General features: G+C 38.5%; 1 protein-coding gene and 1 long non-coding RNA gene across 17 annotated transcripts in view; one reads left to right on the top strand and one right to left on the bottom strand.

Annotated features, from left to right (window-relative positions):
• SORBS2 (sorbin and SH3 domain containing 2) overlaps positions 1 to 27,760 on the top strand; it is a 91,067-nt gene that overhangs the window by 24,255 nt on the left and 39,052 nt on the right. For 4 of the 16 annotated variants that reach the window (XM_073902327.1, XM_025886212.2, XM_073902329.1 and 1 more), the window contains 8 exons: positions 3,761 to 3,827; positions 4,747 to 4,791; positions 7,521 to 7,710; positions 9,874 to 9,988; positions 17,011 to 17,169; positions 19,716 to 19,772; positions 24,271 to 24,320; positions 27,377 to 27,561. In XM_073902327.1, the coding sequence (XP_073758428.1) occupies positions 3,761 to 3,827; positions 4,747 to 4,791; positions 7,521 to 7,710; positions 9,874 to 9,988; positions 17,011 to 17,169; positions 19,716 to 19,772; positions 24,271 to 24,320; positions 27,377 to 27,561 (868 nt within the window). Of the gene's footprint in view, positions 1 to 3,760; positions 3,828 to 4,746; positions 4,792 to 7,520; positions 7,711 to 9,873; positions 9,989 to 17,010; positions 17,170 to 17,891; positions 17,976 to 19,715; positions 19,773 to 24,270; positions 24,321 to 27,376; positions 27,562 to 27,760 lie in introns of all 16 variants that reach the window. The other 12 variants (XM_025886210.2, XM_073902323.1, XM_073902325.1 and 9 more) reach the window with 5 other exon arrangements.
• On the bottom strand, positions 20,477 to 27,414 carry LOC141374347 (uncharacterized). Its single transcript, XR_012381129.1, has 3 exons — positions 27,302 to 27,414; positions 26,583 to 26,660; positions 20,477 to 20,564 (listed from the first exon to the last, which is right to left on the bottom strand). It is a non-coding gene; the product is annotated as an uncharacterized lncRNA (long non-coding RNA).

The following is a 27,760-nucleotide window of genomic DNA, read 5'->3' as shown; positions in this document are numbered from 1 at the left end:
CCCACATACCTGGGGGTTGGAGGGGGGAGGTGTTGCCAAGAGCTGCTTCCCTGGAATGCAAACCCTGGGAGGCCAAAGACAATAGCGGATAGAGGAAAAGAATGGGAAAGGGATCAGGAAAAAAAAGCAGTGGTAAGATTGCATCTCTCATGTGGGGATGAAGCATTCTGAGAGAAGAGTTAAAAACTGATTATTCCAAGCATCTGTATTAGAACCGAAAGCCAGAAAGTCAATCGGTACAGCAGTTGCTGGGGTTGTAGACTCGCTAGATTCTGGGAACAGTGAATGTGGCTAATTACAAAGTCCCACAAATCTATGTTGGACCTGATGATTGTCATATTTAAGTAACAGAAAAAGTTCGGAGATTGTGACTAACAGTCCTATGACAACTACATGTTTCTGGTGATGCCGTCTTGTCATTTGTTTGCCTTTTAAGATTTCTGACTCAGAATGGTTAAATTTGAAATCTTTTTTCCAAATAATGTAGGGATGCAGTGTCAGACAGGAATGGTGTCCCTGGTTTTGTTTCCTTGACCCTCAAGTCACAGAAGATACACACATGAAGAGATCCCTGGTTCTATGTTGTTAGAGGTTTCTGTCTGAAAGGATTGTATCTGAGATCTCTGAGTGTGCCTTTAACATAGATAAATGATATATAAGAAACAACACAAAAAGCTGGACCATTTTTTTATCCATAAGTCATAATTTTCTTACATAGCAAGGACTTGCTTGTTAGTTTTCAAAAGGAAAAAAGAAACAGACGTCATAGATGGTTTGTGAAAATCAAGGAGTATTAAAATTCTATATTGTCTTTCTACTTGCAAATCAAAAGCATGTTTAGATATGCATAAGCAAACACATGTACTAAACATTCAGTGCTAGTTTTCCTTCCATAAAATAGAAAAGAAAATATAAGCAGCCCAGAATTTCCTTATAAGGAACCATAATTTTTATGTACAGTTGTGGTCTTATTTAGACTTTTAAACCTTTACAAAGAAGGTGCAGGTCTGTGAAGACTCTTATTCACGGTCCCTATTTTTTAGCCTTGCTGAGCACATCCCCAAGTATAGCTGTGTTTATAAATGTTGAGTCAGGCCATCTCTGAGCCACAGCAGGCCAAGAATCTCCAAGGTTGTTTTTCTTTCTCATCTGTGTAGAAAGTAATGATTATCAGACTCAAATTGCTTCACGTGGAATTCTGCTCAGTGTATCCACCAAAGGCAGTCCTGCCTCAGTGTATCATGTTATGGTCTCATTTTAGACAACCAGCCTATACCAAGGAAACAAAATTTTGTAAAGTAAACTAGAAATTCTAGAAAGCCAAAAGTCAACAAATGTACCTTTGAGTTATTTGAATGAAGGCTCCCCCGTCTGCTCTCTCTCATGTGACCTGGGATTCTGTGTTAGCTTTTTACTGCCATTCTTAATGGCAACAAAAATCGCTAGGGTTCAGGTCCCAGGAGGTTGTCTAATTAAAGCCAGCTCGTTAAGTGAAATACAAGATTCTTTTCTTCTAGTTCAAATATAACACTGTTTGAGCCTTTTCAAAGCTAGAGAGGGGCAAAAATAGAATAGAATCACTGTATACTCTTGTGTAGAAAATATGTGTCCTTTCCCTTTTTGGAAGTCTCCGCATGATACATCAGTGTAGAGTTCTGATGCTTTGTAAACTGTAGCAATGTAAAATGCAGGTGTATTCTGTCAAGATTAGAGGAAACAACTGAATAGTGAATTGCTAGTACTTAACTGTGCATACAAAATAACCTTGAAGGACACATACGAAAGTAAACGTCCGTAAATTTGTGGAGACTTCTATTTACTTCATCTCAGTATTAGCCATAACATGTCCATGACAAAGAAACTTTAAATGCTTAGAGTGCTTCTTTTAGAAAGGGACAGAGAGTTTTAGTATTGCCTTATAGCAGTTTCATATTCCTCTTTGCCAACCAGTTGGGCACTTCCTGGCATCTCTGTGCTCACCATATAAAGCTAGCAGATGGCAGAACTGAGCTCCTGCCTGATCCATGCCCTCCAGCAAGTGAAGAAAAAAAATCCTGTCTGTCAAGATACATTGCCATATACAGTGATATAACTTACTTATTCGATTTCCTTGTTGCTATTGGTTGTGTCCAGGATGGCTGGGAAACGTGTGTGCACAAAGTTATGTCTTATTTTCTGTTGCTGAATAACTGAAGAAAATAAAGCTTAACCAAATAGAAATTGATCTTTTATTAACATGTCCCTGAAAGATACATGTTCGCTACTATGTTTAAACCAGCAACGAATAAAACTAGACGCCTGCTTCATCACTGCCCTCCTCCCACCAGCTCCCGCCATTTGAATATAAGGTCAATCAACAATCTCTGCAGCTCTTCCATTGTAGAAAGAGCCTTAAATGAATGAAGAGGTGATTCATAACAAAGTCAAGTAGCTCTTAATGTTAATCTGTATTTATAGCAATTATCAGAACCATATATTCTTAGAAACAAAATTTAGATATGGCACAAATCCCTCAATTTCCAGATGAAAAATGCAATTACCACATTTCTGAGGGAAAAAAAATAGGATATAAGATCCATACCAAAGCTCAGTCTAAAAAAGTACAAGAATATTTTTATGGCAATCCTAACAGAATATTTTATATCAAGAAAACTGTCTCGGAAAATCCAGCTTATTTATTACTGGACACAGAATGATTGAGTTTCTTGCTGGAGTATTTCTGGAAATGTTGAGATAAAGATGTTGCCGAGCAAAATCTTTAATTATTATTATACAGATATAGGTCTACTTTCACAGGCGTATAATCAGGTAGCATTCCATCCAATAACCTGGATTCATTCACTATTTTATCCTTAAATATGTAATGTTCCTTGAGCATAGCTTATATTCTAGGCATTGTTCTAGGTCTTATTGTATATGCGGCTTCATTCCATTTCCATAACAACCCTCTGATGTAGATATAATCTCATCTTAGAAAGGACAAACCTGAGGCCTAAAAGCTTACCTAACTGGCCCAAATTCATATTGCCAGGAAGTAGGTAACAATAATCAAAGGAAGCAAAGATTTGAATCTAGGTTGAGCCGACACTAATTTCTTCTTTCTACTACAGTCCACTGTTTGTATCACGCCCAAACCCCGGGGTATGTCAGGAGCTTCTACTCTAAAAGAATTTACAATTTAGCCAGGCAAATGTTGCATATATTTTTTTATCATGTTTAAACAGTTTCAAAACAATATCTACACCTTTTTTAGATTTGCTGTAGGACTATGTCATATTTTTCTCTAAGTTTAAGCTGACCAGAATACAGTTTGAAAGTCAAAAATATCCCCTAGTTAATTCTAAAAATAATGTTTTGAACAGAACACTCACTAAAATGTTTTTAAGGATAATGGTAATTATCACCAAAAGGAGTTAAGCAAACCATTACAACACCACAACTTTTATTCCATGCATTTGATATAAGTATGTTTGTGCACACATATCAACTCTCTAGTGCTGGGCTCAGTATGATTTGCAAAAATTAAAACCATAGCATATAATGTGCCAGTTCAGCCTCAACTCAAACAAGGGGTGACATATTTACAAACTGCAGGCATAACTGGATAAGTTACTGGTACTGTCATCATGAAATAGATTTTGTTTTTAATCCCAGAACAGAAATCTGCTATGAGAAAAGATACAATATAGAAGGAAGAACATTGAGGAACACTGTTGATTTGGAACCAGTTGTTTTAACTCCTGGACATTCTCTTTTATAGACAGTTGACAGACCAAAGGACTGGTACAAGACAATGTTTAAGCAAATTCACATGGTGCACAAGCCGGGTATGTATGTTACTCTGTTTTCTGATCAGATCCTCCTGGTGGAAGGATGTATATGTAGACTCCTGTATAGTTCTGGTTCACACAAACTGTTAAGGGCCTAGCAACATCACAGCCCTCCCTCTTTCTCTTCTGTTCGCCTTCTATCACCCTCCAATCACAGACACCTGTGCTCCTGCCTCACTCCTGAGCTGCCAAGAAGCCTCTTATTAGCTGACCCTTGGAGGGCTGCCAGGTGCTCGGCTCCCTCCCTCCTTCCCTGTCCACTATCTGGAGCTATGTGGCGTGGTGTGTGCTTAGACAGACTCATTGTTCTCTGTCCACACATGTCAGCTCCTTATCGAGAGAGTGAGCAGAGGTAGGTCTCACGAGGTTGACAAGAGATCTTTAAAGCACTTCCCCGAGGAAATGCATGATTCTGAAGAGAAGGTTGCCTGAAGAAGTGAGGAAAAGGCATTGACCTTGTATGCTGGGGAGAGGGCCACCGAGCAAATAGGTTACAGACAAGCGAGGACAAACTGCAGAAGCCCAGCAACAAAACAATATTAGAAAAATTTTTAAAAAATGATATTATGAACTAGGCAAAATATGTTGGTTTTCTTTTTTCTTTTTTTTTAAGATTTATTTATTTATTTATTTGAGAGAGAGAAAGGGAGAGAGCCAGCCAGAGAGAGCAGGGGTCGGGTGGAGGGGCAGAGGGAGAAGCAGACTCCTCACTGAGCAAGGAGCCAAACCGGGGCTCCAACCCAGGACTCCGGGATCATGACCTGAGCCAAAGGCAGACGCTTAACTGAGCCACGCAGGCACCTAATACATTGGTTTTCTACCAAATTTGTTTGTTTGTTTCTCTGAAATTCTACTATCTTGTTATGATATGGTGACCAAATCTGTATTACCATAATATTTATGTTTCGTTTTCTAGATGATGACACAGACATGTATAATACTCCTTATACATATAATGCAGGTAGGACTGGTTTCCTTGCTCGCGATGAATACTGTATGCTCGGCAATGCTTGGAAGCACTTCACACTCACTTTTTTACCCCTGTTTGAGTCGCATGTTTTCAGTTTATACAATCAAGAGGATGCTGTTTTCCTTTTCTCAAAGCATGCATGACCAAAGGATCGATCTTTTCTCATGGAAATGAGAACTAATACTGTTTTCTCTCATTCATTCTCACTGTCATTTTATTCTGGGCTTCAGGAATGTTTAACCCAAGTCTGAAGGACAGTGTGAAAGAACACACTGTACAAAGTCAGATAAAGATCTTTTATCAGCAGCAAGAGTGATCACAGTTGCATAAGATCTTTCAGATACACTTCACAAAAAACAAGTCCAGCAAAGTATTCTGTGACTTTGTCTATGCTTGTGCTCCCAAAATGCAACCATTCATTGAAGGATTTCTTAAAAATCCCACTCTGCTGAGCCACTTTCCTGACTCAGAGTTGCCAACAGTCCTAATGGCACGACCGCAATTCTGGGCGTTTCTCCTTGCATTTGAGTGTGTTGGTATCGTGTGACGTGGCTGCAGGCTGAAGGACCCCTACAAAACATTTCCCTTTCTCCTAAAGGTCACATTAGGGGATCCTATAGAGGGCCTCCTGTCCCCGCTCAGCCCCAGGCTGGAGACTGTTCTACAAAATCTGGATTTCCTTTCTTTAGAGCGGGCTCAGAGGCTCAGGCTGCTCCCCTCCCCTAGGGGTCCCCTTGCCAGCCTGGCCTAGAACTGCACGATTCTCCCCTCCTCGATGCCTGAAGGCCGACACTCGGCCCCCTTACCTGTTAGGGATTCTGCTAACTAGTCTCCAAAGACAAATGGAGAGGAAAAACCAGACAGAACAAGGTTAGCCAGCAGCAAGACCTCTGAGGTGTCCATCCTCCCTCTTCCTGGTGATACCGGGAAGCCCAGGAAAATGTTTCCCTCAACTTTTATTCCTAGCCACAGGTACTCCAGACTCACCTCCTGGGTTTAGCTTGTTAACAAAACAAAATTCAGCCAAGTAAATTTTAAAGATATTATTGGCTTTATTCAACGATTCACGAATCCGGCAGCATCCAATCTAGCAGTTAGAAAGGAGCTCTGAAAAACTTTCATAGACAGACAGGAGTCAAACAAGGAAGCTATACTGGGCAAAAAAAAAAAAAAAAAAAAAAGTAGGTAGGTGATTACAAGGTTACTTTTCCTTTAGGGGATGGCTGGTGAGCTCACTAGTGCTGGTCAGGCAATTCCTGATTGTCTGGTTTAAGATTCCATTTCTAGCGGAGCCAAAACTGTAATTAAGTCTCCATTTGTTGACATGGGGCTCAGCATACATGAGTGACTCCATTTGGGTCCTGTTTTGTTTTTAACAAGCTGTAAGTTTGAAGTCTGATTGTAGAATCCAGGCAAAATAGTAAGGGCAGACATTGTCTTTTTCAAGATTTATTTATTTATTTTAGAGCGGGGAGGGAGGGAGAGCGCCAGCAGGGGGAAGGGCAAAGGGGGAGGGAGAGGGAGAAGCAGACTCCCCTGCTGAGCACGGAGCCCGACGCGGGGCCCCATCCCAGGACCCTGAGATCATGACATGAGCCAAAATCAAGAGTCAGATGCTCAATCAACTGAGCCACCGAGGCGCCCCCCGACATTGTCTTTTCATTTGTCACTGCAATTTGTACGGACCCTCAGGAGAAGCAGATGAATGAAAATTGACCTAACTCAAAAGACTGAGGTGGCAGGAAATTCAGAATTTTTATAATGATTTTTACTGAAATTCTGTATCCATTAGTAATTAGTAAATTGAACAGTAGTTACATACAACCTTGCAGAGCCCTTTCCAGACAGTTTCGCTGTTTCTTTGGCAGACAACTGCAACCTCCCTCTCCCCTCTCTACAAACCCTGCGGGCCTCCGGGCTATGTCTAGTCCTTCCTGCCTCTTTTTGTTTTTGTTTTTGTTTTTCCTAAACCATCTCTGCTGCCCACTTCCCCCACCCACCCACCCAAACCAGTCCTCCAGGGCTCACCCCAGTGCCATGAGTTCCATAATATCCCCTCTGACCAATCTACCATCTTCTAAAATCTTTAATTCTTAATATGCATTTTCCTCATTTGGCCTTTATCATGTTACCAATTATTTTCAATCACAATTCTATCCATGTCTCATTTCACCAGATACACTACAAGCTTACAGAGGATTTTGGTGTCCTTAAGCCCAGCTTAAGGCTTATACACAGCACATATACAACTTGCTCAATATTTTGTTCGATTGTAATTAACGTGTCAATTATCACGTGTAAATCAGAGCTTTTAAAGTAATAGAAGATATTTGGAAACGATTCTGTGAACTATTTTTAATCTTCCTCTGAAAACTATGTTATTAATTTATATTATCCAGGAGAATAGTTGCCGAGTACCTCCAAATTTATCCCTAATGCCAGTCTGAATTATTACTAATTTCAAAATGATTGTTGAAGATTTACTGTAATCATTGTGTACAGAATGTATCAATAACAAATCAATATATTAATCACAATTAATAAATTAATAATATTCATAAATCGATTAAGAAATACTGCCCAATGCATGCGTCATGAATATGCTTACTGATAAACATGTTGGGAAAATCACCAGATATTTTGTGGGGTATAAATAATTTAATGTGCTTTTAAAATGTTATCTGTTTCTGTTTGTTCTGTTGTGTTGTGTTTCATGATAGGCCTGTACAACTCACCCTACAGCGCTCAGTCACATCCTGCTGCAAAGACCCAGACCTACAGACCCCTCTCCAAAAGCCACTCCGACAATGGCACCGATGTCTTTAAGGACGCCTCCTCCCCTGTCCCTCCCCCACATGTTCCTCCTCCAGTCCCACCACATCGGCCAAGAGATAGATCTTCAACAGAAAAGTAAGGCACTTTCCCCCAAAGTGGCCTTTATTTAGTTTAGGAGAAAAGTAAGACCATCTGACATTTAGTAGAAGACTCAGTGCTTACGTTACCGAGACAGGACACGTATAACCTGAGTCAACGCATGTGCCATGTTGACCTCTATTGCGATTGGGGCAAACACAATCTTGATTCATAAGATCATAATCACCGAAGTTTGAAGTAACATGAGCACAGTCTTTTTGATCAATAAATGCAAGTAACAAGACAAATAAATAGAAATAATTGACACATACTTCCTTTGACATTGCATGTCAGAGACTCTGCAGTTAATTTTCATTTTCCTCAGATTTGAAATGTTGGGTCTATTAATGATTTACAATTTCCCCTCTGGTACACAACAGTCTCTTTTGGAAAGCAGGCAAGGTTGTTCATAAATAATAAATAAGGCATTAGTTAGTGTCTATTTGTGACTCATTTCTACCAGCTTCTCAAGATGATACCAATTTTCATTTCCCCACTGAAATTTTTATAGAAACTATTCACACAAAAATAAAAATTTATAAACACACTTTTACTGCACAATTTTTATTAGGATTATGACTAATAATCCTACTTATAGGTAACCTTTATTGAGAGCTCACTATGAGGTGAGCACTATGCTAAGTACTTTCCCTCTATTATGTTGTTTAATTCTGAGAATGACCCAATGAGATATGTTCTATTTTAAACCCATTTTAGAGAGAAGAAACTGTGGTTTAGAGAATTAAAGTAAATAGCTCAGCTCATACAGCTCATATGTCCAAGCCAGCATTCAAACTCAGCTCTGACTAAAGTGATAGCTCATGTGATCCTAGCAATTAATAACAATATAAGAATTTTTCAGCATTAATACTAATTATTAAGCACCCACCTATCATATCCATCCCATAAATATTGTATTTACCCCATTGTACCATTAAGAGTAACTGATGATCATAGAGGATACAAGATACCATGAAATAGACACATATCACGTGTGAAGAGATCCTCGCTTTAATCTCATGATAAACTATATGTTTATAAGTGTGATGCCTTAAATTTGAGAAATAATTGTCTAGACACAAAATGCCATCTCTGCTATTAAAAAAAACCAAAATTAACTCAAATTCAAATGTATTATTTGTCCTATGTTTAGTAGAAATAAATCTCTCATTAAGAAATATGATTATCTCTTAAAAATTTCTAGATGGCTTCCATATACATTGTCTCAAAGGAAGCCTTCTTTTGCCCTCCGGCTACCTAGAAAAGCTTTACTTTCAAAGTCCTTCATTGACCTCCTTTTGAAGGATATTAGTTCAGGAATAAGAGCTGCTTCCAAGGTCTCTTATGCAAGAGGATGGCTGTCTGACTCTGGTTTTTCAAGGGTAATACCAAAGGAGGCTCTTTCCTGCCACACAGCTTGCTTCTGTGCATGGCAGCCCAAGTGACACTTTTGTACTTTTCCCACACTGTGACGCCACTTGCGGGATAAATAAGCTCAAGCATGGCGTGCGCATTACTCCTTGTCACTTAGGATCAAGGATGCCAGGTTACAGAGTGGTAAACTAAACTCACATAACTCAATGGACCATAACCACCATTTACTCTAAACACAAATATACACAGCTGTAATTTGTATACCATCCCAAGGGTTTCCCAAGCAGAGCACTGGCTGCATGCATATCTATATGCCCCTTGTGTGAGTTATTGAGCCTGCAGGATCATATATGAAAAAAAATTAGAGGAAAATACAATATGAAATAGAAGAATGGCTTTAAATCATTTATGTAAAACAACATATGAATGTGGTATTTTTTGCAGATTAACTTTTTATCCTGAGATACTTTTTTTTAAAGATTTTATTTATTTATTTATTTATTTATTTGAGAGAGAGAGCACATGAGAGGGGAGAGGGTCAGAGGGAGAAGCAGACTCCCCGCCGAGCAGGGAGCCCGATGCGGGACTCGATCCCGGGACTCCAGGATCATGACCTGAGCCGAAGGCAGTCGCTTAACCAACTGAGCCACCCAGGTGCCCCATATCCTGAGATACACTTTTTAAAAATCTATACTAAGATTAACTTTGTAAACAGATAGCAAGTGGCTTTCTAGTATTGCTTGAAGCATATAGAATTATTTTTATATAATTGGTCTTTATTTCTAGGCATGACTGGGATCCTCCAGATAGAAAAGTGGACACAAGAAAATTTCGTTCTGAGCCAAGGAGTATTTTTGAATATGAACCTGGGAAGTCATCCATTCTCCAGCATGAAAGACCAGTAAGCACTTGTCACTAAACAGAATGCCAGTTCTCTAGGCTTCTGGGTTCCCCGGCAGACCTGAAGTTTGTATCATTTAGCAATGTTTGTCGCAAAGATAATTTGTGGATTTGGCAGCGTTTAGAAATCAAGTTGATTTTGTATCGTGATGCGTGCATCTTGTCTGAGAATCGAAGATACACTCTCTAATATATTGTCCCTACCAACCAAGGAGGGGGCCCATTTGCATGTAACGATAGCTGTGCCTAAGCATGGCCCTGAGCTTAATTGTTTAAAAATTCATAAATGCAATACTTAATTACTAGTCTACATTGCTAATGAGAAAAATCATTCATTAGTCTCTCTGATACAAACGGGCCCACACAGTGCCCATCCCGTCCTCTGTCGTTTGCTTAATATTTCTTTGGATGAAGGGGAAATTTCCCAAATGCCTTTCTTTTAAAAAACAAGTTGTTTTAATTGATTCTTGTTAAATCTCTCTCAGGTTACCAAGCCTCAAGCTTCCTGATTGTCAATCTAATGGATCAAGATTACATTTAACTTGGCAGAATTTTTTTCTAGTTATTTCATGTATGCAAACAAAAAGAGAGATAAACTTGCCTCTTCTAAGTGCAATTTAACAAATAGGTTATTTCTTGGCCCTCTTGGTTTTTATTTTCCCAGTCCTTTCTGAGTGCTCTGCTTTCCCTCCTAGATCAGTGCCCTTGGGATCTCTTTGAAACTGTAACTCCTTTGCATCTCTATCAAAACCTGCTTCTACGGATCCATTTATAATTTGTACTCCTCCGTTGTTTTAAAAGAATTTTAGGTGCTGTCAGTGAACAGGAAAGAAGAGTTTTCTTTGTTCACTCCTTTAAGAGTATCCAAGAAAGCATATTATTATATATAATGCAAGGCCAGCCCTGAAATTTGATTAGAAAACTTTGCCTTACCACACCCAACATGAGTGCCCTTGATTTAGTTTTTAAAACCCTGTATTCATGGTTATGTTCTTAAGAAACACGTTCAAAAACCTTACAATCACGTAATTCCTACATAATATTTATGCAAGCCTTCTTTGCCTGTCTTCAAATAATTCCTATCTTTTAGAGTAACAGAACTTCACCAGAAAAACTGAAAGAAAAAAAAAACAGAAGAAGAACATGATTGGTTTGCAGGCTTAGTGCAAACTTAGAACCTGTTCACTAGCTTATACGATTGAATATCATGATACTTTGAAATTTCTAGTCTGAGAATTGAGTGAACCACGATGTTACCATGGCATAAAACGGAAAGTAGCAAACTAATTATGCAAAATAATGAGCCTCAGATTTAAACGTAAATAACAAAATGATCATTCATGATCTTTCTAACAATTTATAAGAATGTTGCGATTGTACTGAACACTTTAGTAGCTGTGGTCTCAGGAAACAGGATTGATTTTATTTTATTTTTTATTTATTTTTTTTAAAGATTTTATTTACTTATTTGACAGAGAGAGACACAGCAAGAGAGGGAACACAAGCAGGGGGAGCGGGGGAGGGAGAAGCAGGCTTCCCGCTGAGCAGGGAGCCCGATGCAGGGGCTCCATCCCAGGACCCCGGGATCCTGACCTGAGCCGAAGGCAGACGCTTAACGACTGAGCCACCCAGGCGCCCCAGGATTGATTTTAGAAGCTTCCTCACTGGGATATTTCTGTTATTTACTCATTCAACAACATTTATTGAGCACCAACTATGTGCCAGACATTGTACTGGGAGACAGTAGTGAACAAGACACAGTCTCTACCCTGAGGAACTTTGAGTCTTTCTTTTGATGAGTATGCAAAGCTGGGCTTGTATTCTAAGAAGAACAGAAAATTCTGGGAGCATTTGCATAGCTGGAGATTTAGGTATGGATAGGGCTCAACAGCCACAGGGAAAAAGGAGTGGAAGGAAGGAATGAAGAAACTTGGAAGGAAATGAGAATGGATATCTTATGGAGAAGTAGAAAGAACCAACATTTTTATTCCTCCTAAACAATTTTGCAGGGGGACAACGTTGTGCAAAAGTATTTGGGCTAGTCATCTGTATCATTTTGGCCAGGCTTTTTTTATTCTAGGACCAGGCTATTATCTTTTTTCATTGTCATCAATCCTGAATTCATTCTCATTGCCTCCCTAAATAAGAGAAAAGACAGGCTAAGTGTGAGGTGATACCGCAGAGACCGGTTATCTACTGCTGTAGTTTACATAGGATTCGGGAGCATCTTCAACCCACAAGATGGAGAGGATGGAGAGCAGATTGGCTAAATGCGAGTAATGTTAACAGCAAATGAACAAAACTGAAGGATTTCAATGGAATGCGCTCGCTCTCCTGTCTTTTTTACTCCCAGATGGTTTGTGAGCATTCCTTTGCTCTGTTCCTATTTAGTTTTTGTAAATAATACACAACCTCTCCGTAATTTTCTGTTGCTCTTTTGAATTCCTAGATGATGCCATCATCGGCCCAGTCTTCCCAGGTGTCACCCTGGACTCCCCTCTCCCCCAAAGATCTCGAAGTCCTACCCCTGCTGCTCTTCTCTTCTGGCCCACACCGTGTCCATTGCCTGCATGACAGGGACAGCCACCCAATCAGTCTCCCTAAGGCTCCTCAATTATCCTTAGAGCAAAACCCAAATTTCTTCATGTAATTTCCAAAAAACCTTGGGAGCTGGCCCCCGCTGACCTTGCCAGCCTCCTGTCTCTTCCTGCCCTTCCTGCCAGCTCACCATACTCCAGTTGTGCAGACAGCCTCCGGTGCCTGCCTTCCTAGACTTGTCACAGGCCCTTCCACTGCCAGGAAAGCTCTCTCTCCATCCCATTTCACCTGTGGCCTTGTCTCTTTTCCCCCAAGGCATCATGGCTGACGCCTCCACCCCCGGGGAGCGGGGGTAAATCTCCCCTGCTGTGTGCCTGTAGCATGAGGCATTTCCTCCTCCCACACTGAATTCTAATGGCCTGTTTCCTTGTCTGTGTCCCTCACTGGATGTTAAACATCTTGAAGGCAGGGACCATGTCGGGCTCACCCATTGTATCCCCAGCACCCAGCACAATGCCTGGCACATGGTAGCTGTTCAGTGAATAGTCATTGAACGAATAAGTGAATGAATGAATATAGGTTTTACCCTTGCAGTTAGCGGGTAAAATTGGTGAGGCTGAATCCCTGTTCTGTGGCTCATCCGTGAAGTCTCTACTCTCCTAGCGACAAAAGGCACAGTCGGTCTCCATCACAGCACACACAATAGATGTGACACATGGCTATTATCACTGTGATTCACTAATTCCCTGATTCCCTGGAGTACACGGTGGGCAGAGGAGGCTGTACTGCTTGAATAAAAGTCCTCCCCCAGACTCTGGCCAAAGGGATCCCCTTCTTCCTTAGGAATCAATGGAATAAGCGTTTATGGTTTTAGCAGGAAAGTAAAGGTCAATGCAATTTTTTGAAGCATGTAGATGTTCATTTGACTATAAATTTGAAAACACTGATCAAAGGGGCCTAACATTTGATCGACAAAAGTACTTTGCAATTACCAGGAATTTATCTTTAACGGACTTGAACCACAATGTAGTCCATGAGGCAATCATACAAACTCGCTGCTGAGATTATATTAATAAAAACTTTACATCCCATCTGGATTGGATATATTTATAGGTGAGCCAAAATTAAATTACATTAAAGTAAATTAAATTAAGCACTTATTCAGGATCTCTCTACACATGATAAAATGAAAACAATATGAAGACATTACCTTTCTCTACCATAACTAAGCCAGCACATAATGAAAAAAGCAGAAAGAAATAATCATCGAAAGCATGGTGCAGAGCTGAAATGCAATTTAAATCCGCAGTGAACTTACACTTCCTTATCAGTGAAGATCGTCAAAGCTTAACGTATAAAAATTTGGGGAGTTTCATCTGGTGGTTTGAATCCAGCTGACAATATGTATATCGTTTATCGTGGAACCACAATAAATATAAAACATAGTGGTGAATACCATTAAGCCTTTAAAATCTAATGAGCATAAATTTTAAAGAATTAAGTTACATTGGCACTTCTTTTTGTTTGGAAAAACATATAGAAATTATACACCTGCAATGAGAATATTGAGAATAGTAGAATTTCTGTAACCTCAAAAGCAACTAAATGCTTTGAAATTGTAGAAAACATAAAAACTTTAAAAATGGTTCACCCTTGGTTGCCTTTAAGTAAAAATCCTGTCTGATTTATAGTTTTAGATTTTCTTAAACACTTCCTCTTGCACTGATACACATTTGTTTTCAGCATAGATTTGCCGGGTTTTTCAAAATGAGAAGAGAACAAAAAGACTAGAAAAATGTGCAACAGTATATCTGCTTTTTTGTTGTTTTAATGAGCAATTAGAGTAACATATAATCATGCTTCTTCCTAAGTGAGATTCTGAGTGTTCATATTGGTGTCAAACAACTCAAAGGAACTTTCAAGTTACGCACAGACAGTGTTGATTTAGTGGGATTATGAGTGTGTATATTGTCTGTTGGCTGACCATGTGTATATGTATCACTGACTTTTGTGAGGCTTCTGTGTACCTTAGGAGTGGATCTAGATTGCTACATAATACATACCATTGTTGCATAACTAAAGCAATTCAATAGGTCAACCACAGTGAGAAGAAAATTCTAGCTCTGCTGCTTGCATTTCTTTACCATAAAGGCTCTACTCAAATGTATGCCTTTCATTAAGTTCGAAAGTTATAGATAATTACCAATGATCATTGTTTGGGGCATTCTCTCTGCTAACTTCTATTGGCATGGATTCTAGATAGTTGCCCACTGAGACTATAAATTAAATTTTTAATCTATAAAATCATAATTCATGAAAAACAGTCATTCTAAGCTATGGTGCAGGATGGTAGATATTCTTCCTTTTCCACATTCTAATTTTAGTATATGTGCTGCCGAAGTGAGCACTCCACATTCTATCATAGAAATATATTTCTATAAATCAGGATTTCGTATATCTGTTTATTACATATTTTCTTAAAGTGGAAGTCAAAGTGAAGTTGTAACCACTGGTAAATATACTTATTTGTTTAGTAAATTTGCTGCCCTCTGCTGTTCAAAATATTTTTTAAACAAATCTGTTTTCTCTAAGAGAAATTTCTATCTCCCTTTAGCAAAACAAAGTACTATATGTGAAAGCAGAATTATAAAATCAAGAATTGGTAATATTATCAAGTTTATAATATCAAAAACAATGAGATTTGAAAGAACCAAAGATTTGTTTTCTTGTGGAAGAAGTACTAGGCCTCTCTACACAGAACAAAAACTACTGGAAAAAATTCTCTCTAATGTCAGGGCACCTGCATGGCTCAGTCGGTTAAGTGGCTGCCTTTGGCTCGGGTCATAATCTCAGGGTCCTGGGATCGAGTCCCACGTCAGCGGGGAGTCTGCTTCCTCTGCCCTTCCCCCCGGCTCGTGCTCTCTCTTTCTCTCTCTCAAATAAATAAAAATCTAAAAAAAAAAATTAAGAAAGTTCTCTCTAATGTCAATTACCCTAAAAATCAGCTCCAGTAAAACTATTCCATAAAATATTCATATCCTGCAGCCATTATCTAAATGATAACTTGAGAAAAACTGTATTTTGGTTAAGATCAAAATCTCAATTAGTACTTTTGTACCATTGAATCAATTGTAAATTGAATCAAGTTTTTTTTGCAACACTTGCCATAGTAATTACAGGATGTTCTCCACAACATTATAATAGTAAAGCAAAATAACATTTTAAAAGAAGGAAAAGGACAATCTCAATACCAGAACGCCATTGTGGGTTTTTTTGTTTTTTGTTTTTTGTATATGTGTGTGTTTTCTTCCTGTGCTCATCCACACACAGGCTTCATGATATCATTGTAAATATTGTACAAACACATGATCATATTCAGCTTTTATCACTCACCATTCCACCATAAACATCCCCCAGAGTTACTACACGGTCTTTATCGTTATGATCACCACATATTTTGGATAACCTAGGTCCTTTCACTATTTTGTTATGATGCCTCAAATTTTCCTGTCACTGTCTGTAGCTACACCATTATGATCTCCTATTAGAAAATATTGAAATAAAATGCTCATCTCTAAAAATACTCTGGATATAATTGATTATTGCACACAGACTGTATACTAGTAACAAAATGATTGGGAATTCAAAAAAGCAATAAAACACCTGGACAAGCTAATGTCAAAATAATGGCTTTTGTTTGAATATGGACTACTATCTCAAAACACTCAGTATTACAAAGAATATGTCCTCTCCTGGCCAGGGTGAATGGCTTTAAGGGAACTGGGGTATTTTTTTTTCTGACTTAAAATATTACTGTCCAACTGCACCATGTTTAATTAGTGTCATGAAATAATTGTCAAAGAATAACCCATATGTAGTACTTGAAGCATCTTCACTTAATATTAAGTCAATAGCCTGAATCAGTCTGATCGGGCATGTAATTATGTAAAAGCGTTCAGGATGTTGTTGGATAAAGTAAATGTTCCATGTCTGGTTTTTCCATTACTAAAGCAATTGTATGTATTTTCTCAAGCTGTTTATATTAACACCCCTAGTTTTATCTTAAATACAATATTCAGAAACCACCGGAGGGGAGCAAGTCAAGTATGAAAATTGGCTTTTTCTCTGAATTACAGTGTCAACCAAACCAGAGTGGGATTCTCTTACTCACCCACTTCCTACCCTTAGCCAGCTACAGTAGTGTGAAAACCCAACCCCCTCCAAATCCATTCCTCCAGCTGAAGGTAAACAGGTAGAAGGTGATTCTTGGGTGGTAGCTCATAAAATGTGATCATTCCTCACTTTCTGGGAGGCTCCTTGTCTTCACATCTTTTCAGGGGTCCAGACCATTCCTAAGTTATCTGGGTCTCCCCAGGGACACCTTACTTTTCTGAAAAGTTTCCTCCTGCTAACTGGTGTCCTCGTCGATCCGTCAAGAACCTCCAACTAATGGATCAGTGTTTCCTTCACCCCTCTTTCTTACAGCCCCCTCTCCCAACAACTCCGACACCTGTTCCAAGGGAACCTGGCCGGAAGCCTCTTTCTGTTTCACCATACGGAGAAGTAACTGGTAGCCCCTCCCCTCCGCCCAGGACTGGCCTCCCCATACCAAGCCCGTGCACCCCGGCTCTTTCCCCCACCTGGGTGAGCTCCTTCCTTCATTACCTTTGCTAATGCCCTTTGGGAAACTCAGGGGTAGCCTTTGCTCTCCAGAGGCTAAGGGGACAATCAGAGCCTAGCTACTCACCACCACTCCCAGCTTGCTGTCCCTTTCTTTCTCAACTAGACCCCAGGTTCTTTATGCCAGTCGACCCCTAACAGCCTCCCAGCACCTCTCACTCCTCCCCCCACCTCTCTTCCCACCTTTTCCCTCCCTCTCTCCGCCAGGCTCTCCATATATCTGCACCCAAGCCAACTGTCTGCAGAAGCAGCCTTACATGCTGGGATCAATGAGGGCAGGGGCAGTGGAGTGACTCACCCAGATGAGCTACTTGGTGACTAAGTCGAGTCTATTTTAACTTTAATCGGCTAACGTTAGCCTATTTTTGGTGTGCTATCCATGCTCCTGGCCATCACAGTTTTTCATAGTTTCTGCATCAAAGCTAAGGAGCAAACTCAAAAGAGAAGACGGAGGTGGAAAAGAGGAAGTGACTAGGGGCCTAGGTGATGCCATCGAAACTCATCTTCATATCCTAATTTTGCTCATTTTACTTTACATCCTTTGGTCTCTCCTGCTGAGATTTGTTGGATGAGAGTTGGTGCATGTTTGCGTGCGAATGCGCGTGCGTGTTTTTCATACCACGCGGCGTTTCCCTCACTCAGCTCAGTGTGCCTTTTCCTTCCCTTTTCCTTCACATCTGCTCCAGACTGATCGCATAAATCCAGATGACATAGATTTAGAAAATGAGCCCTGGTATAAATTCTTTTCAGAACTGGAGTTTGGACGCCCGGTAAGTGAGGCTAGACTATTAATATAAGAAAATTAGGGGAATGTTGTTTGATTGATGAAACATACCATTACCAGAAGAGATAGGTGTCATTTACAGAACAAAAGCCGAATTATGCTATTTAGACAAATTGGGGACGGCTGAGCCCACACCCACTTCTGTACCAAATGGTTAAACCTGCTCAGACACTTCCTGTGTACTTTTTCTCTACCAAGCATCATGCATTAGGATGATTATATCTAAATTCAAAATGCAGAGATGGTTTCTGTCCTAGAATATTCAGACAATTGTTAGAGGTTTATAGAAGATTTGTAGTTGTTTACAGTCCGTTTTGGTCTAGTTCAATCAGAAGAAGTATCGTGACATTTATAACAATAATTACTATTATTACGGCTCCCATTGCTGAAGAACTACCAAGCACTGGCGAGCGCTGGGTTCGGAACTCATCATCTCAGTGAGTTCTCTGGAGGCCCCTCCAATAAGAAGAAACCGGAGACCAGAGAGGTTAAGTAAGTGGATAGTAAGAAGACAGTAGGTGGTAGAGTCAGAAGCTAAACCCGGACCTATTGAACACACCAAAAATCTCTGGGCAATTCCCACAATAATATACTGTCAGTATACTCCCACAATAAAATACCTCATTTACTCTTAGGGATATAAGGAAAGAGAAAAATAAAGAAATCCTGTGGACCTTGATTTCTAGTTTTATGCTAGTGAAACATCTTGTCCCCAAACCCCCACCAAAGGTGGGCCTTACGAGAATTGCCCAGTCTGTTTGGGATAAAGAGTCAACTTAAGCCCTAAGTAACAATTTCCTTTACTAAAAGTTTCACTGGGGAACTCCTATCTACCAATAGCTATACATTTGATATGCGTCAGTTACATACTTTTGATACTCTTACTGATGTTTCTGAATTTTAAATTCTTAAAGAACAGAATAATTCCACTGCACATAACTTTATTGAAGATCAGAGAGTGTAATCTTTCTTTTACCATATCAGACACTGATTTATATACTCATAAACTGACAATATATTGGATACTGGGTCGTTAATAGTTGTCCCTCTCGTCCAGGAAAATGCAAAGGACACTTGGTTAGATTCCTTATCTTATTGAACTGGATCAAAAGTGACTGTAAATAAATATAAACCAAAGAATTTTTCCTAGAATTTATATACCTAATAGGAAAAGTGTTTTTCTCTCATTTTTTTTCCTAATTTGTATCCAACTATTCACATAAATGCATTTTATTTTAGAGCAAAAAAATCCTCTAGCTTTATTTTGTATGTATCGTTATCATTGATTACATGGTTTGTAGGGACTAAACCAATTTCTGTTCTGAGCCTAAATGACCAGCATTTTTCTATAATCATTTTCAGCCCCACATGGAAACTCACCCGCATGCTATCCACCACTCCTTTAATGTTTCTTTAATATACCTTACATTCCTTTGTGGCTAGAGACTATGAGTGCTCATTTTGATTCTGATGAAATGAGTTTATAAATATACTAATCCCATCACTAGTAATTCTGCCCAGTGCTTGAGAATATTTATGAATATTGCACTCTTCCTCCTAGGCCACCCCCACTTGGCTCCATTCATGCACTCTTTATGTGTGTCTGATGCCATCAGCACTCAATTTCTAACTGTTGTCACCTTTTCCACATGTCCATTCCTTGCTGCCATTGACTCTCCTCCATTCCATCTCTACACTTCTGCTTATGTGGTGCATCTACACCCAGCCTCCTAAAAAGGCTCTGGACTATGTTCAAGATCATTCTTCTGGTGTTTCCAATGAGGTAAAAACAAATTATTCTCTTTTTCAGATTCCTCTCTTAGGAGCTGTTACTGTGATTCTGAACCACCGTGTTTTAACAATTCACCATAGAGTCTAAGCTATCTTAGAAAATCTATCTTTGCATCACTGTGTTGTATCCAGTATCATTGCTTAGACATTAATCATTCCAAAGTTGTTGTTGGCTCTTTCTAAAACGTAGGTGAAGAATCATTCCGGCCATAACTTTCCATTGAACTATTCAACACAGTCCTGGTATCCAGGAGTGTGACAATTACAAAATCAAAAGTAACACTCTTAGTGCACGTATCAACCATCTGTTTTGATTAGACTGTGTCAAATACTATGCAGAGCCATTTTATCATCATGCTTGGAGGTGCAGAATGACAGATTCTTTAATTAATTAATTAATTAATTAATTACATGTTTATGGCCCACATATTCTTAAAATTTATGTAAGTCTTTCATTTTCCTAAATACAATTTTGGATTTTAGCATCAGATAAAATCAAGAATAGGGCTGACAAACAACTGGCACACAGGTCACAATTCCCCAGTTCCACATCCTTGACAGGCATTACTGATCCTTCTCAGTGCTATAATCCAGGCAGCCACTGTAATAGATTATAACTGGCATATGAGATGAAATGCACTTTCTGTCTCTATTTTAGAATGCTCATGACAATCTGTTAGGTAAAAATACGTATGCCAGGCAATGTCAAATTTTGTTTGATTTAGGCAAAGAGAGTATGAAAAAGGAAGAAACAATCCAGAGTCAAAGCTTTTTATCCTGGTTTCTGCAAAGAAAAAAATGAAATTAATTTTGGAAAGCAGATTTAAGACTTACTGGTTGACATAAGCAAAAGTGACAGTTTTGCTAAACATCAGCCTCCCTGTGGTAATTCTTAGAAGCAGCTAGAATGGGAGCAGAGTACATAAACTGGTTTTACACAGTAGTTTCTCTGTGGTCCTAAGTATATATGAAAACAACTTAATAACTTATTGTCATCAAAAAGTCTTAACTGGGTTAAATATGTGCAACTAGAAAATAAAACTAGTAAGACACCGATGCCTCAGAAAGTACTCCTGACACACAGTGGTGACAACTGTGGAACAGTCTCAACAGGAAATCTCCAACTGCCGGAAGCTTCCCTTTGCAATTCTGAATTACGCATCAGAACGCATGTTCACACCAGAGAAGTAACCAAAATATTTACACAGTCAGTAAAAAGCAAAATAGAGTAATCAAGAACATTCTAGATTAATGAATGCAGTCATTTCTAAAGGGTTATGTTTTGTAGACAGGCATAGAAACTAAAGACAAATACAACAAGCAATTCTATTCTCTGTTATGTTACCTCCACATCTGAAGACAGGGTATCATTTCAACATACAAAGGGCCCAAGAATTTACTGTGGAATTCAATTTGGTCAGATATATTTCTGATTTTTTGGTCAGATAGTTCTAGGATGTTTTTAAGGTGGTTCTTTGAGAACTGAGAGAAAATATAAAGATCACTAATTTTTAAGTCAAGACACGTAGAGCCTAACCATTTTTTAAAACTATGTCCCAAATCACAAGGTCGGATGATGGCAAGTTAAAAATAAAAAAGATCTAGAAGCCTTCACTTCCATGCCATTCCCTTTATACCACACTTTCAGCACGTTCAAGAGATGTATTTGGAATTCAGATCTTTTAGAAACAAGTTATTTACTTAATACTATTCCTTGTTAACTATTTTTGTGCAATAAATTCCTATAATTAACAGTACACAATAACTCATGGGCTAAAGACAGTAGAAACTTAACTCTTTGCATTCTACATGTGATGGTATTGGCAAAAAAAAAAAAAGGTAACATAAAAAAAGCACTTTGCTGGTGGTTAAACTAATTTGCCATTATCTGTTTGGAACTGAGAAGGAATATTGTATGATTCTGTAGCATATTAATTTCACATCATGGTGTTTCAGAGTGTAAAAAAATATTCTGATAAGGGACTGGATTCTATCTTCAATACCCTTATGTAAAACATTTCTGGTAAAATTTGTAATTGATTACACATTACCTTAGCTACCATTTATCAGGTGCCTAGCATATGCCATGAGTAACATACTTTCTAATCCATAAAACTGAGAAACTGGCATTAATGAAGAACAATTAAGGACTTTTAAGCAAAGTTTAATCATATGATCACTTAGCAGAAAGAGTGATTCATTGTCCATACTTTATTAAAATGAACTTTATTTAGGTATGTTAAAATGTGGTAATACATAAACTGAGTAGTCATTAATAGGTAAAATAGGTTACCTCTTTTCTAGAGACAATTTCCATTTCAGAGTGAGTATCATTCATGTAATTTTCATAAAGTTTCTCTCTTAGTCATCTATCTAGACCTTTCACTGTTTCCTTATAATGTAATATTTTACTTTTTCCTTTGACTATACATAAAATCACAAAATTGGTTTCAGTTTATTTTGGATTGTGGAAACCAGCACAAGGAGGAATCATTGCAGTTTCTTTGCCTAAATCTAAAACACAATTAATTTATCAGTGGAGAGCCTTCACTTCTTATGCTATGTTTTATCTCACATTACAATTTTGTTTAGGCTCATTCCAAGCTTGCAGTTCAAAATTTCTGATCACTTTAGTGTGGATTACTCTAAGGATGTTCTTCAGTTGACACTTTTTGATAATCAGCTATGGTTTGTGGTTGGGTGTCCCATGAATGCTGTGACCCACACAAACAGCAATGCTCTGAGGCTACTTGGTATTGCTTTTCTGAAAACATATAGAATTAATATTTCTACATCAGAATATAATTATCTGGTTTTATTTGTTTACTTGTTTGCTTTCCTTCTTATTTAGTATTTATTTATTTTTTACCTTTCCAGTGTCCGATTCAGAGTTCAGCAAGCTAAGTAATCATGTAAATTTATCAGATTAGTGTACCAAATTTTTTTCTTCTAATTTTATGTTTGTTGAGAACCTAGGAATATAAATATTTTCTAAGAATTACAAATATTAGAATATGCTTTTTCTGTCTAAAAGGAGGGAGGATATTCTCTAGAAGAAATGTGCTTTCGTTTGCTTTTGGGCAAGATTCCATTCTCCCTCAGTAAGATGTAATCAAATGAAAATATTAATTAACAGAACCAATTTTAGAGTTATGCATAAGAGGGCTTCTCAGACTAATCTACATAAAGAATCTACATAAATAATACTAATATTTTAATTGGTTAATTGGTACTTACTTATAAGTAGAAAATAAAGTTATAGAAATAGTTTTTAAAGTGTGGTTTAATTTGCACTAAGTAGGGTTTTAATACTCTGGTAAAATATTTCTATGTGATAGGAACTTAAGATGAAAATCTGTCAAATCCTGCTTTTTTTTGGCTGATATTTTTAAACTTTCATATGGAAGGACATTTTTAAACTAGAATTTCAGTTCTTCATCAGTTTGTGATAACTAACTGCCCCAAACCAAGACTATATGTATATATAGTTATACATATATACTTGTATATACATTTCCCTGTACATTCTAGACATCACGCCACAACTACTTTTGCTTTTCTTGCAGTGTCATTTCAAATACTCAGGAGCTCAATACAGATCCTCTCTTGCCTTAAATATTTCAGCATTTATTCCGGAAGATGGTCATAGGGAGTGAAAAAGTCATTTCTAATATTTTTGCCTAATATCTGTTTCATTGTACTGTTCAGAATGAAGGAGTATGAAAATGGTGTGTACAATAGGCATTTGGAATTATGTATATCAATTTGTATTTTCTGTTTTTCTTTATTCCTACAACCATGGACAACTGAGAGTTTACTTTCTCATGAAAATGTTAAAAATCCACTTTTTTTAAAAAAAGGTTACATTTTGGTTCATTATTCATTTATTTTATGCCAACCCTGAACTTAACTATTTTGAAAGATGCCAGTCTGCACCTGATTTAAGTACCAGGCAGTTCAGTTTAATTTCAAACCAAATTCTGTGGTATTATTAAATGCCATGTCTGTGTTGACAGAGGAAAGATGTCTCAGGTTTTGCTTAAATGTTATATTTTAGAGAGAACACCTGGCAGCATGACAAAAAGATTATAAGGAAGGTTTATGTTGTATAATGGCTGAATGAGGATTACAAAAATTTTTTTAAACATCAAACCATTCCTTTATGCAGAAAATTTCTGTTTACAGTCTATTTTACATGAAGGAGTGGTTAACAACTTTTCTTTTCTCCCCCAGATAATGTTTGGGCTGTGGATAATTTGAGTTAGACAGAGAAATACAGTGTGGTATACCAAAAGAGAAGGTAGATAGGAAAAAAGTAGAAATCCGGTTACATATTTTCTCTTTGAAAGACATTTCATGATCAAAATAAATGGTATTTTTCATCTCAGTTTTTATAATATTCTTTTTAGGATACCTAATTTAATGTCCATGGACAAATGAAATTTTGCCCTGGTAAAAATTTTCATGGAACTATTTTTCTATCTTAACAGGCCTCCTTGTATCAATCCCCTATAGACAGAAGCCTGGAAAGACCCGCCAGGTAAGAACGTCATTACATCATGCAACCAGAATATTCTATACCAGTGGTTTCTTTTTCTTTTATATATATATATATATATATATTCTTATTTATTTGAGAGAGAGAGAATGAGAGCCAGAGAGGGAGGAGGGCCAGAGGGAGAAGCAGACTCCCCGCCGAGCAGGGAGCCCGATGCGGGACTCGATTCCGGGACTCCAGGATCATGACCTGAGCCAAAGGCAGCCGCTCAACCAACTGAGCCACCCAGGCGCCCCCCAGTGGTTTCTTTTTCAATAGGAATACTACTCAGTGAAATAATAACAAGGATTATGTTATCACTCACTATTACTTGGAGCACCATACTTTATGAAGTTGTTTTATTTTGTTTCTGCATCATTTCATATGATCATATCCAAAAACTCATAAAAATTAAGTGAAATAATTCTGGATTCCTTTACCAAGAAATTCTTCTCTTCCCTGTCTCCTCTAAACCCAGCTTTCTTTTCTTTATTTTTTTTAAGATTTTATTTATTTATTTGACAGAGAGAGACACAGCTAGAGAGGGAACACAAGCAGGGGGAGTAGGAGAGGGAGAAGCAGGCTTCCTGCTGAGCAGGGGGTGCCTGATGCGGGGCTCTATCCCAGGACCCTGGGCTCTATCCCAGGACCCTGGGATCATCAGCTGAAGGCAGCTGCTTAACGACTGAGCCACCCAGGTGCCCCCCAGCTTTCTTTTCTTTAAATGGGAATTATAAAATCTAATGTTCAATATTATTAGCTGATATTTATAATAGTATATTTGAAAAAAATATATAAATTACTAGAAAATTTCTAAATTATGTTCAGTACCTATTTGTTCATTATATGCTCACCACACAAATCAGAAACATTGTTACTACCAATAAACGGGGGCTTACTATATACCAGACATTCTAAGTACATGATACTGTATTCAGACCCAGACATATCTGATCCTTAAGACACCACAATAATTAAGTCCTATACTCCCCACTTAACTCTGAACAAACTAAACTTAGGCCCCATAACTTACCAAGTTCACACAGTTGGCAAGGAGCAGAGATAAACTAGAATTGAACCAGAATAACCTGGAACCACTAGTCCTAACTGTTCTAGGCGTCTGCCAAGGTAAGTTCAGTTGGTGGGCTTTAAATATCACACTTACTTTATAGCGTTGCAGAAATTCAGACGCAGTTTAATAGTTCTGGTGAATAACACAAACTTTCAGCCACATTGTACCATCAACAACAAGTCATGGTGTAACATTAATTTGCCCTTCTATGGATTTCTATCCATGTAAGTAAAAAACTTTGTAAATCGGGTCCTTTGTAACTTGGGTTCATGCATGCCATCCAATGACATCAGTGTCACTAAGAAAAAAATCTCCTCCAAGTCCTCCTTTTATATCTTTTACATGTATATATGATCCTAAAATGTTTGAACTTTAGAGTTCTAATCTGACCTGAAGACTGCTGGAAAGACATACAGACCCTCACATGACAGGATAGGGAGAGCAAAAACAGGTCTAGAAGAAGATGGGCATCCTCTCTAGAAGAACACAGACAAATTCTGAGGTCTGGCCCCATCTCTATACTTGCAAAGTGTGCATTCCATTCACTCATTTATGAATAGGGATAACCAAGCGTCCCTCACAGGTTTGCTGTGCAGGCTACACCAGACAATAATGTCAGCAAAGCAAATAGCGTATTGCTGGCTAACGGGACCTGCCGGTGCTCTGACTGCCATTGTTGATGTAATTTTATGTAATGATTTGACAGACGGCATGCTGGGTGCTGTATATCTCCCGTTCCCTGGTGTTTGGCTTAAATGATACTGTATTCAGACCCAGACCGTGATAAAAACTTCCTGCCATTAGAGATACAACTGGGTGAAAGTTCCCTTTAATATTTTGCTTGCTGGCCAGATTATTAGTCATTCATTATTTAAATAGGAAAACATTAGGGGCACCTGGGTGGCTCAGTTGGTTAAGAGTCTGCCTTCAGCTCAGGTCATGATCCTGGGGTCCTGGGATCGAGTCCCAGTAGGGCTCCCTGCTCAGCGGGGAGTCTTCTCCCTCTGCCTCTGCCCCTCCCCCCATTTGTGCTTTCTCTCTCAATCATTCTCTCTCAAATAAATAAATAAAAACTTTTAAAAAATAAAATAAAATAAATAGGAAACTGTTAGAATTCCAGTATAAGGGTTTTCAAGCTAAGAGTAGTAGGAAAAGCCACAGGGAAACCTTGAGATAAGAGAAATTTGTCTCACCGGCTGTCTTCGTTTTTGGAGTCTTTTCCTCCCCTGTGGCAGGCCTTCTCTGGACAGAGTCATGTTGTTGGAACTCTTCTTTAGAGAGAAAAGATACGTGACACAAATCACAACACTGAATTGTCAGTCACAACATATTACACTAAAAGAATTTTTACTTTAGAACATTATTATAAACTTAGACCCACACACATAAGAAAATGGCACATGGATGTTTATAGCAGCTTTATTTATAACTGGCAAAACTTGAAGCGACCAGAATATCCGTCAATAGGTGAACTGAGAAACAAACTGGTGCATCCATATGATGGAACAGTATTCAGCAATAAGAAATGAGCTATCATGACACCAAAAGGCACAGAGAAATCTTAAAATCAGGATATTCAGCGGAAAACAACCTTAATAAAAACTATGGACTTTAATTACTTTTAATAATAATGAATCAAGATGGTTCATCAACTGTCACAAATGTATCACAGTAACAGAAGATGTCACAATAGGGGACACTGTGTGCGTAAGGAAAGGGAGCACAGGAGAACTCTCTGTACCTTCCAATCAATTTTTCGGTAAACCGAAAACTTCTCTAAAAAACAAATTACGGTCTATGAATTTTTTTAAAGAGATGATTATAAAGAAAGAGTGTTTAATAGCAAGGAATGAATTCTTAACACTGCAGTTTGGGGGAAAAGAGGGAAGAGTGGTCGTGCTGTCCCCAGTACCTTCCATCAGTCATTCTGCGTCACGGGTGAACCTCCTCCAACACCAGCCTAATGGATGCTGATCCCTTCTTTTAGTTCTGCGAGCATGGCCAGTGACTTTAGGAAAAGGAGGAAGAGCGAGCCTGCGGTGGGGCAGCCCAGGGGCTTGGATCCAAGTGCAAGCAAGACCAGCCCGGGGCAAGCAGACCTCCCAGGATCAGGCGGCACGCTGACAAAATCTTTGATCAGTTCTTCTCCTTCTTCCCCCTCAAGAGCAAAAGGTGAGCAATAACAGATTGACATGTAAGCAATTTATAAGCTTAATTTTAAACTAGGGTACCATGTGAGAGCTGGTCCAGGATAACCATCCAGAGAGAGCTAGCATTTAAATACAGTGTCTTAAATACAATATAGTTTCAGAACAATAATTTATCTTTTCTACACACACTAGGTCGGGTTGGTGAGCCATTTGAGTGGCTC

This window comes from Callorhinus ursinus, unplaced genomic scaffold, assembly GCF_003265705.2.
Source record: "Callorhinus ursinus isolate GAN/ISIS: 27379988/994484 unplaced genomic scaffold, GSC_fseal_2.0 scaffold17, whole genome shotgun sequence".
Classification (NCBI taxonomy): domain Eukaryota; kingdom Metazoa; phylum Chordata; class Mammalia; order Carnivora; family Otariidae; genus Callorhinus; species Callorhinus ursinus.
Note: the sequence above shows the minus strand (reverse complement) of the source record. Positions and strands in the feature narration are given on the sequence as shown.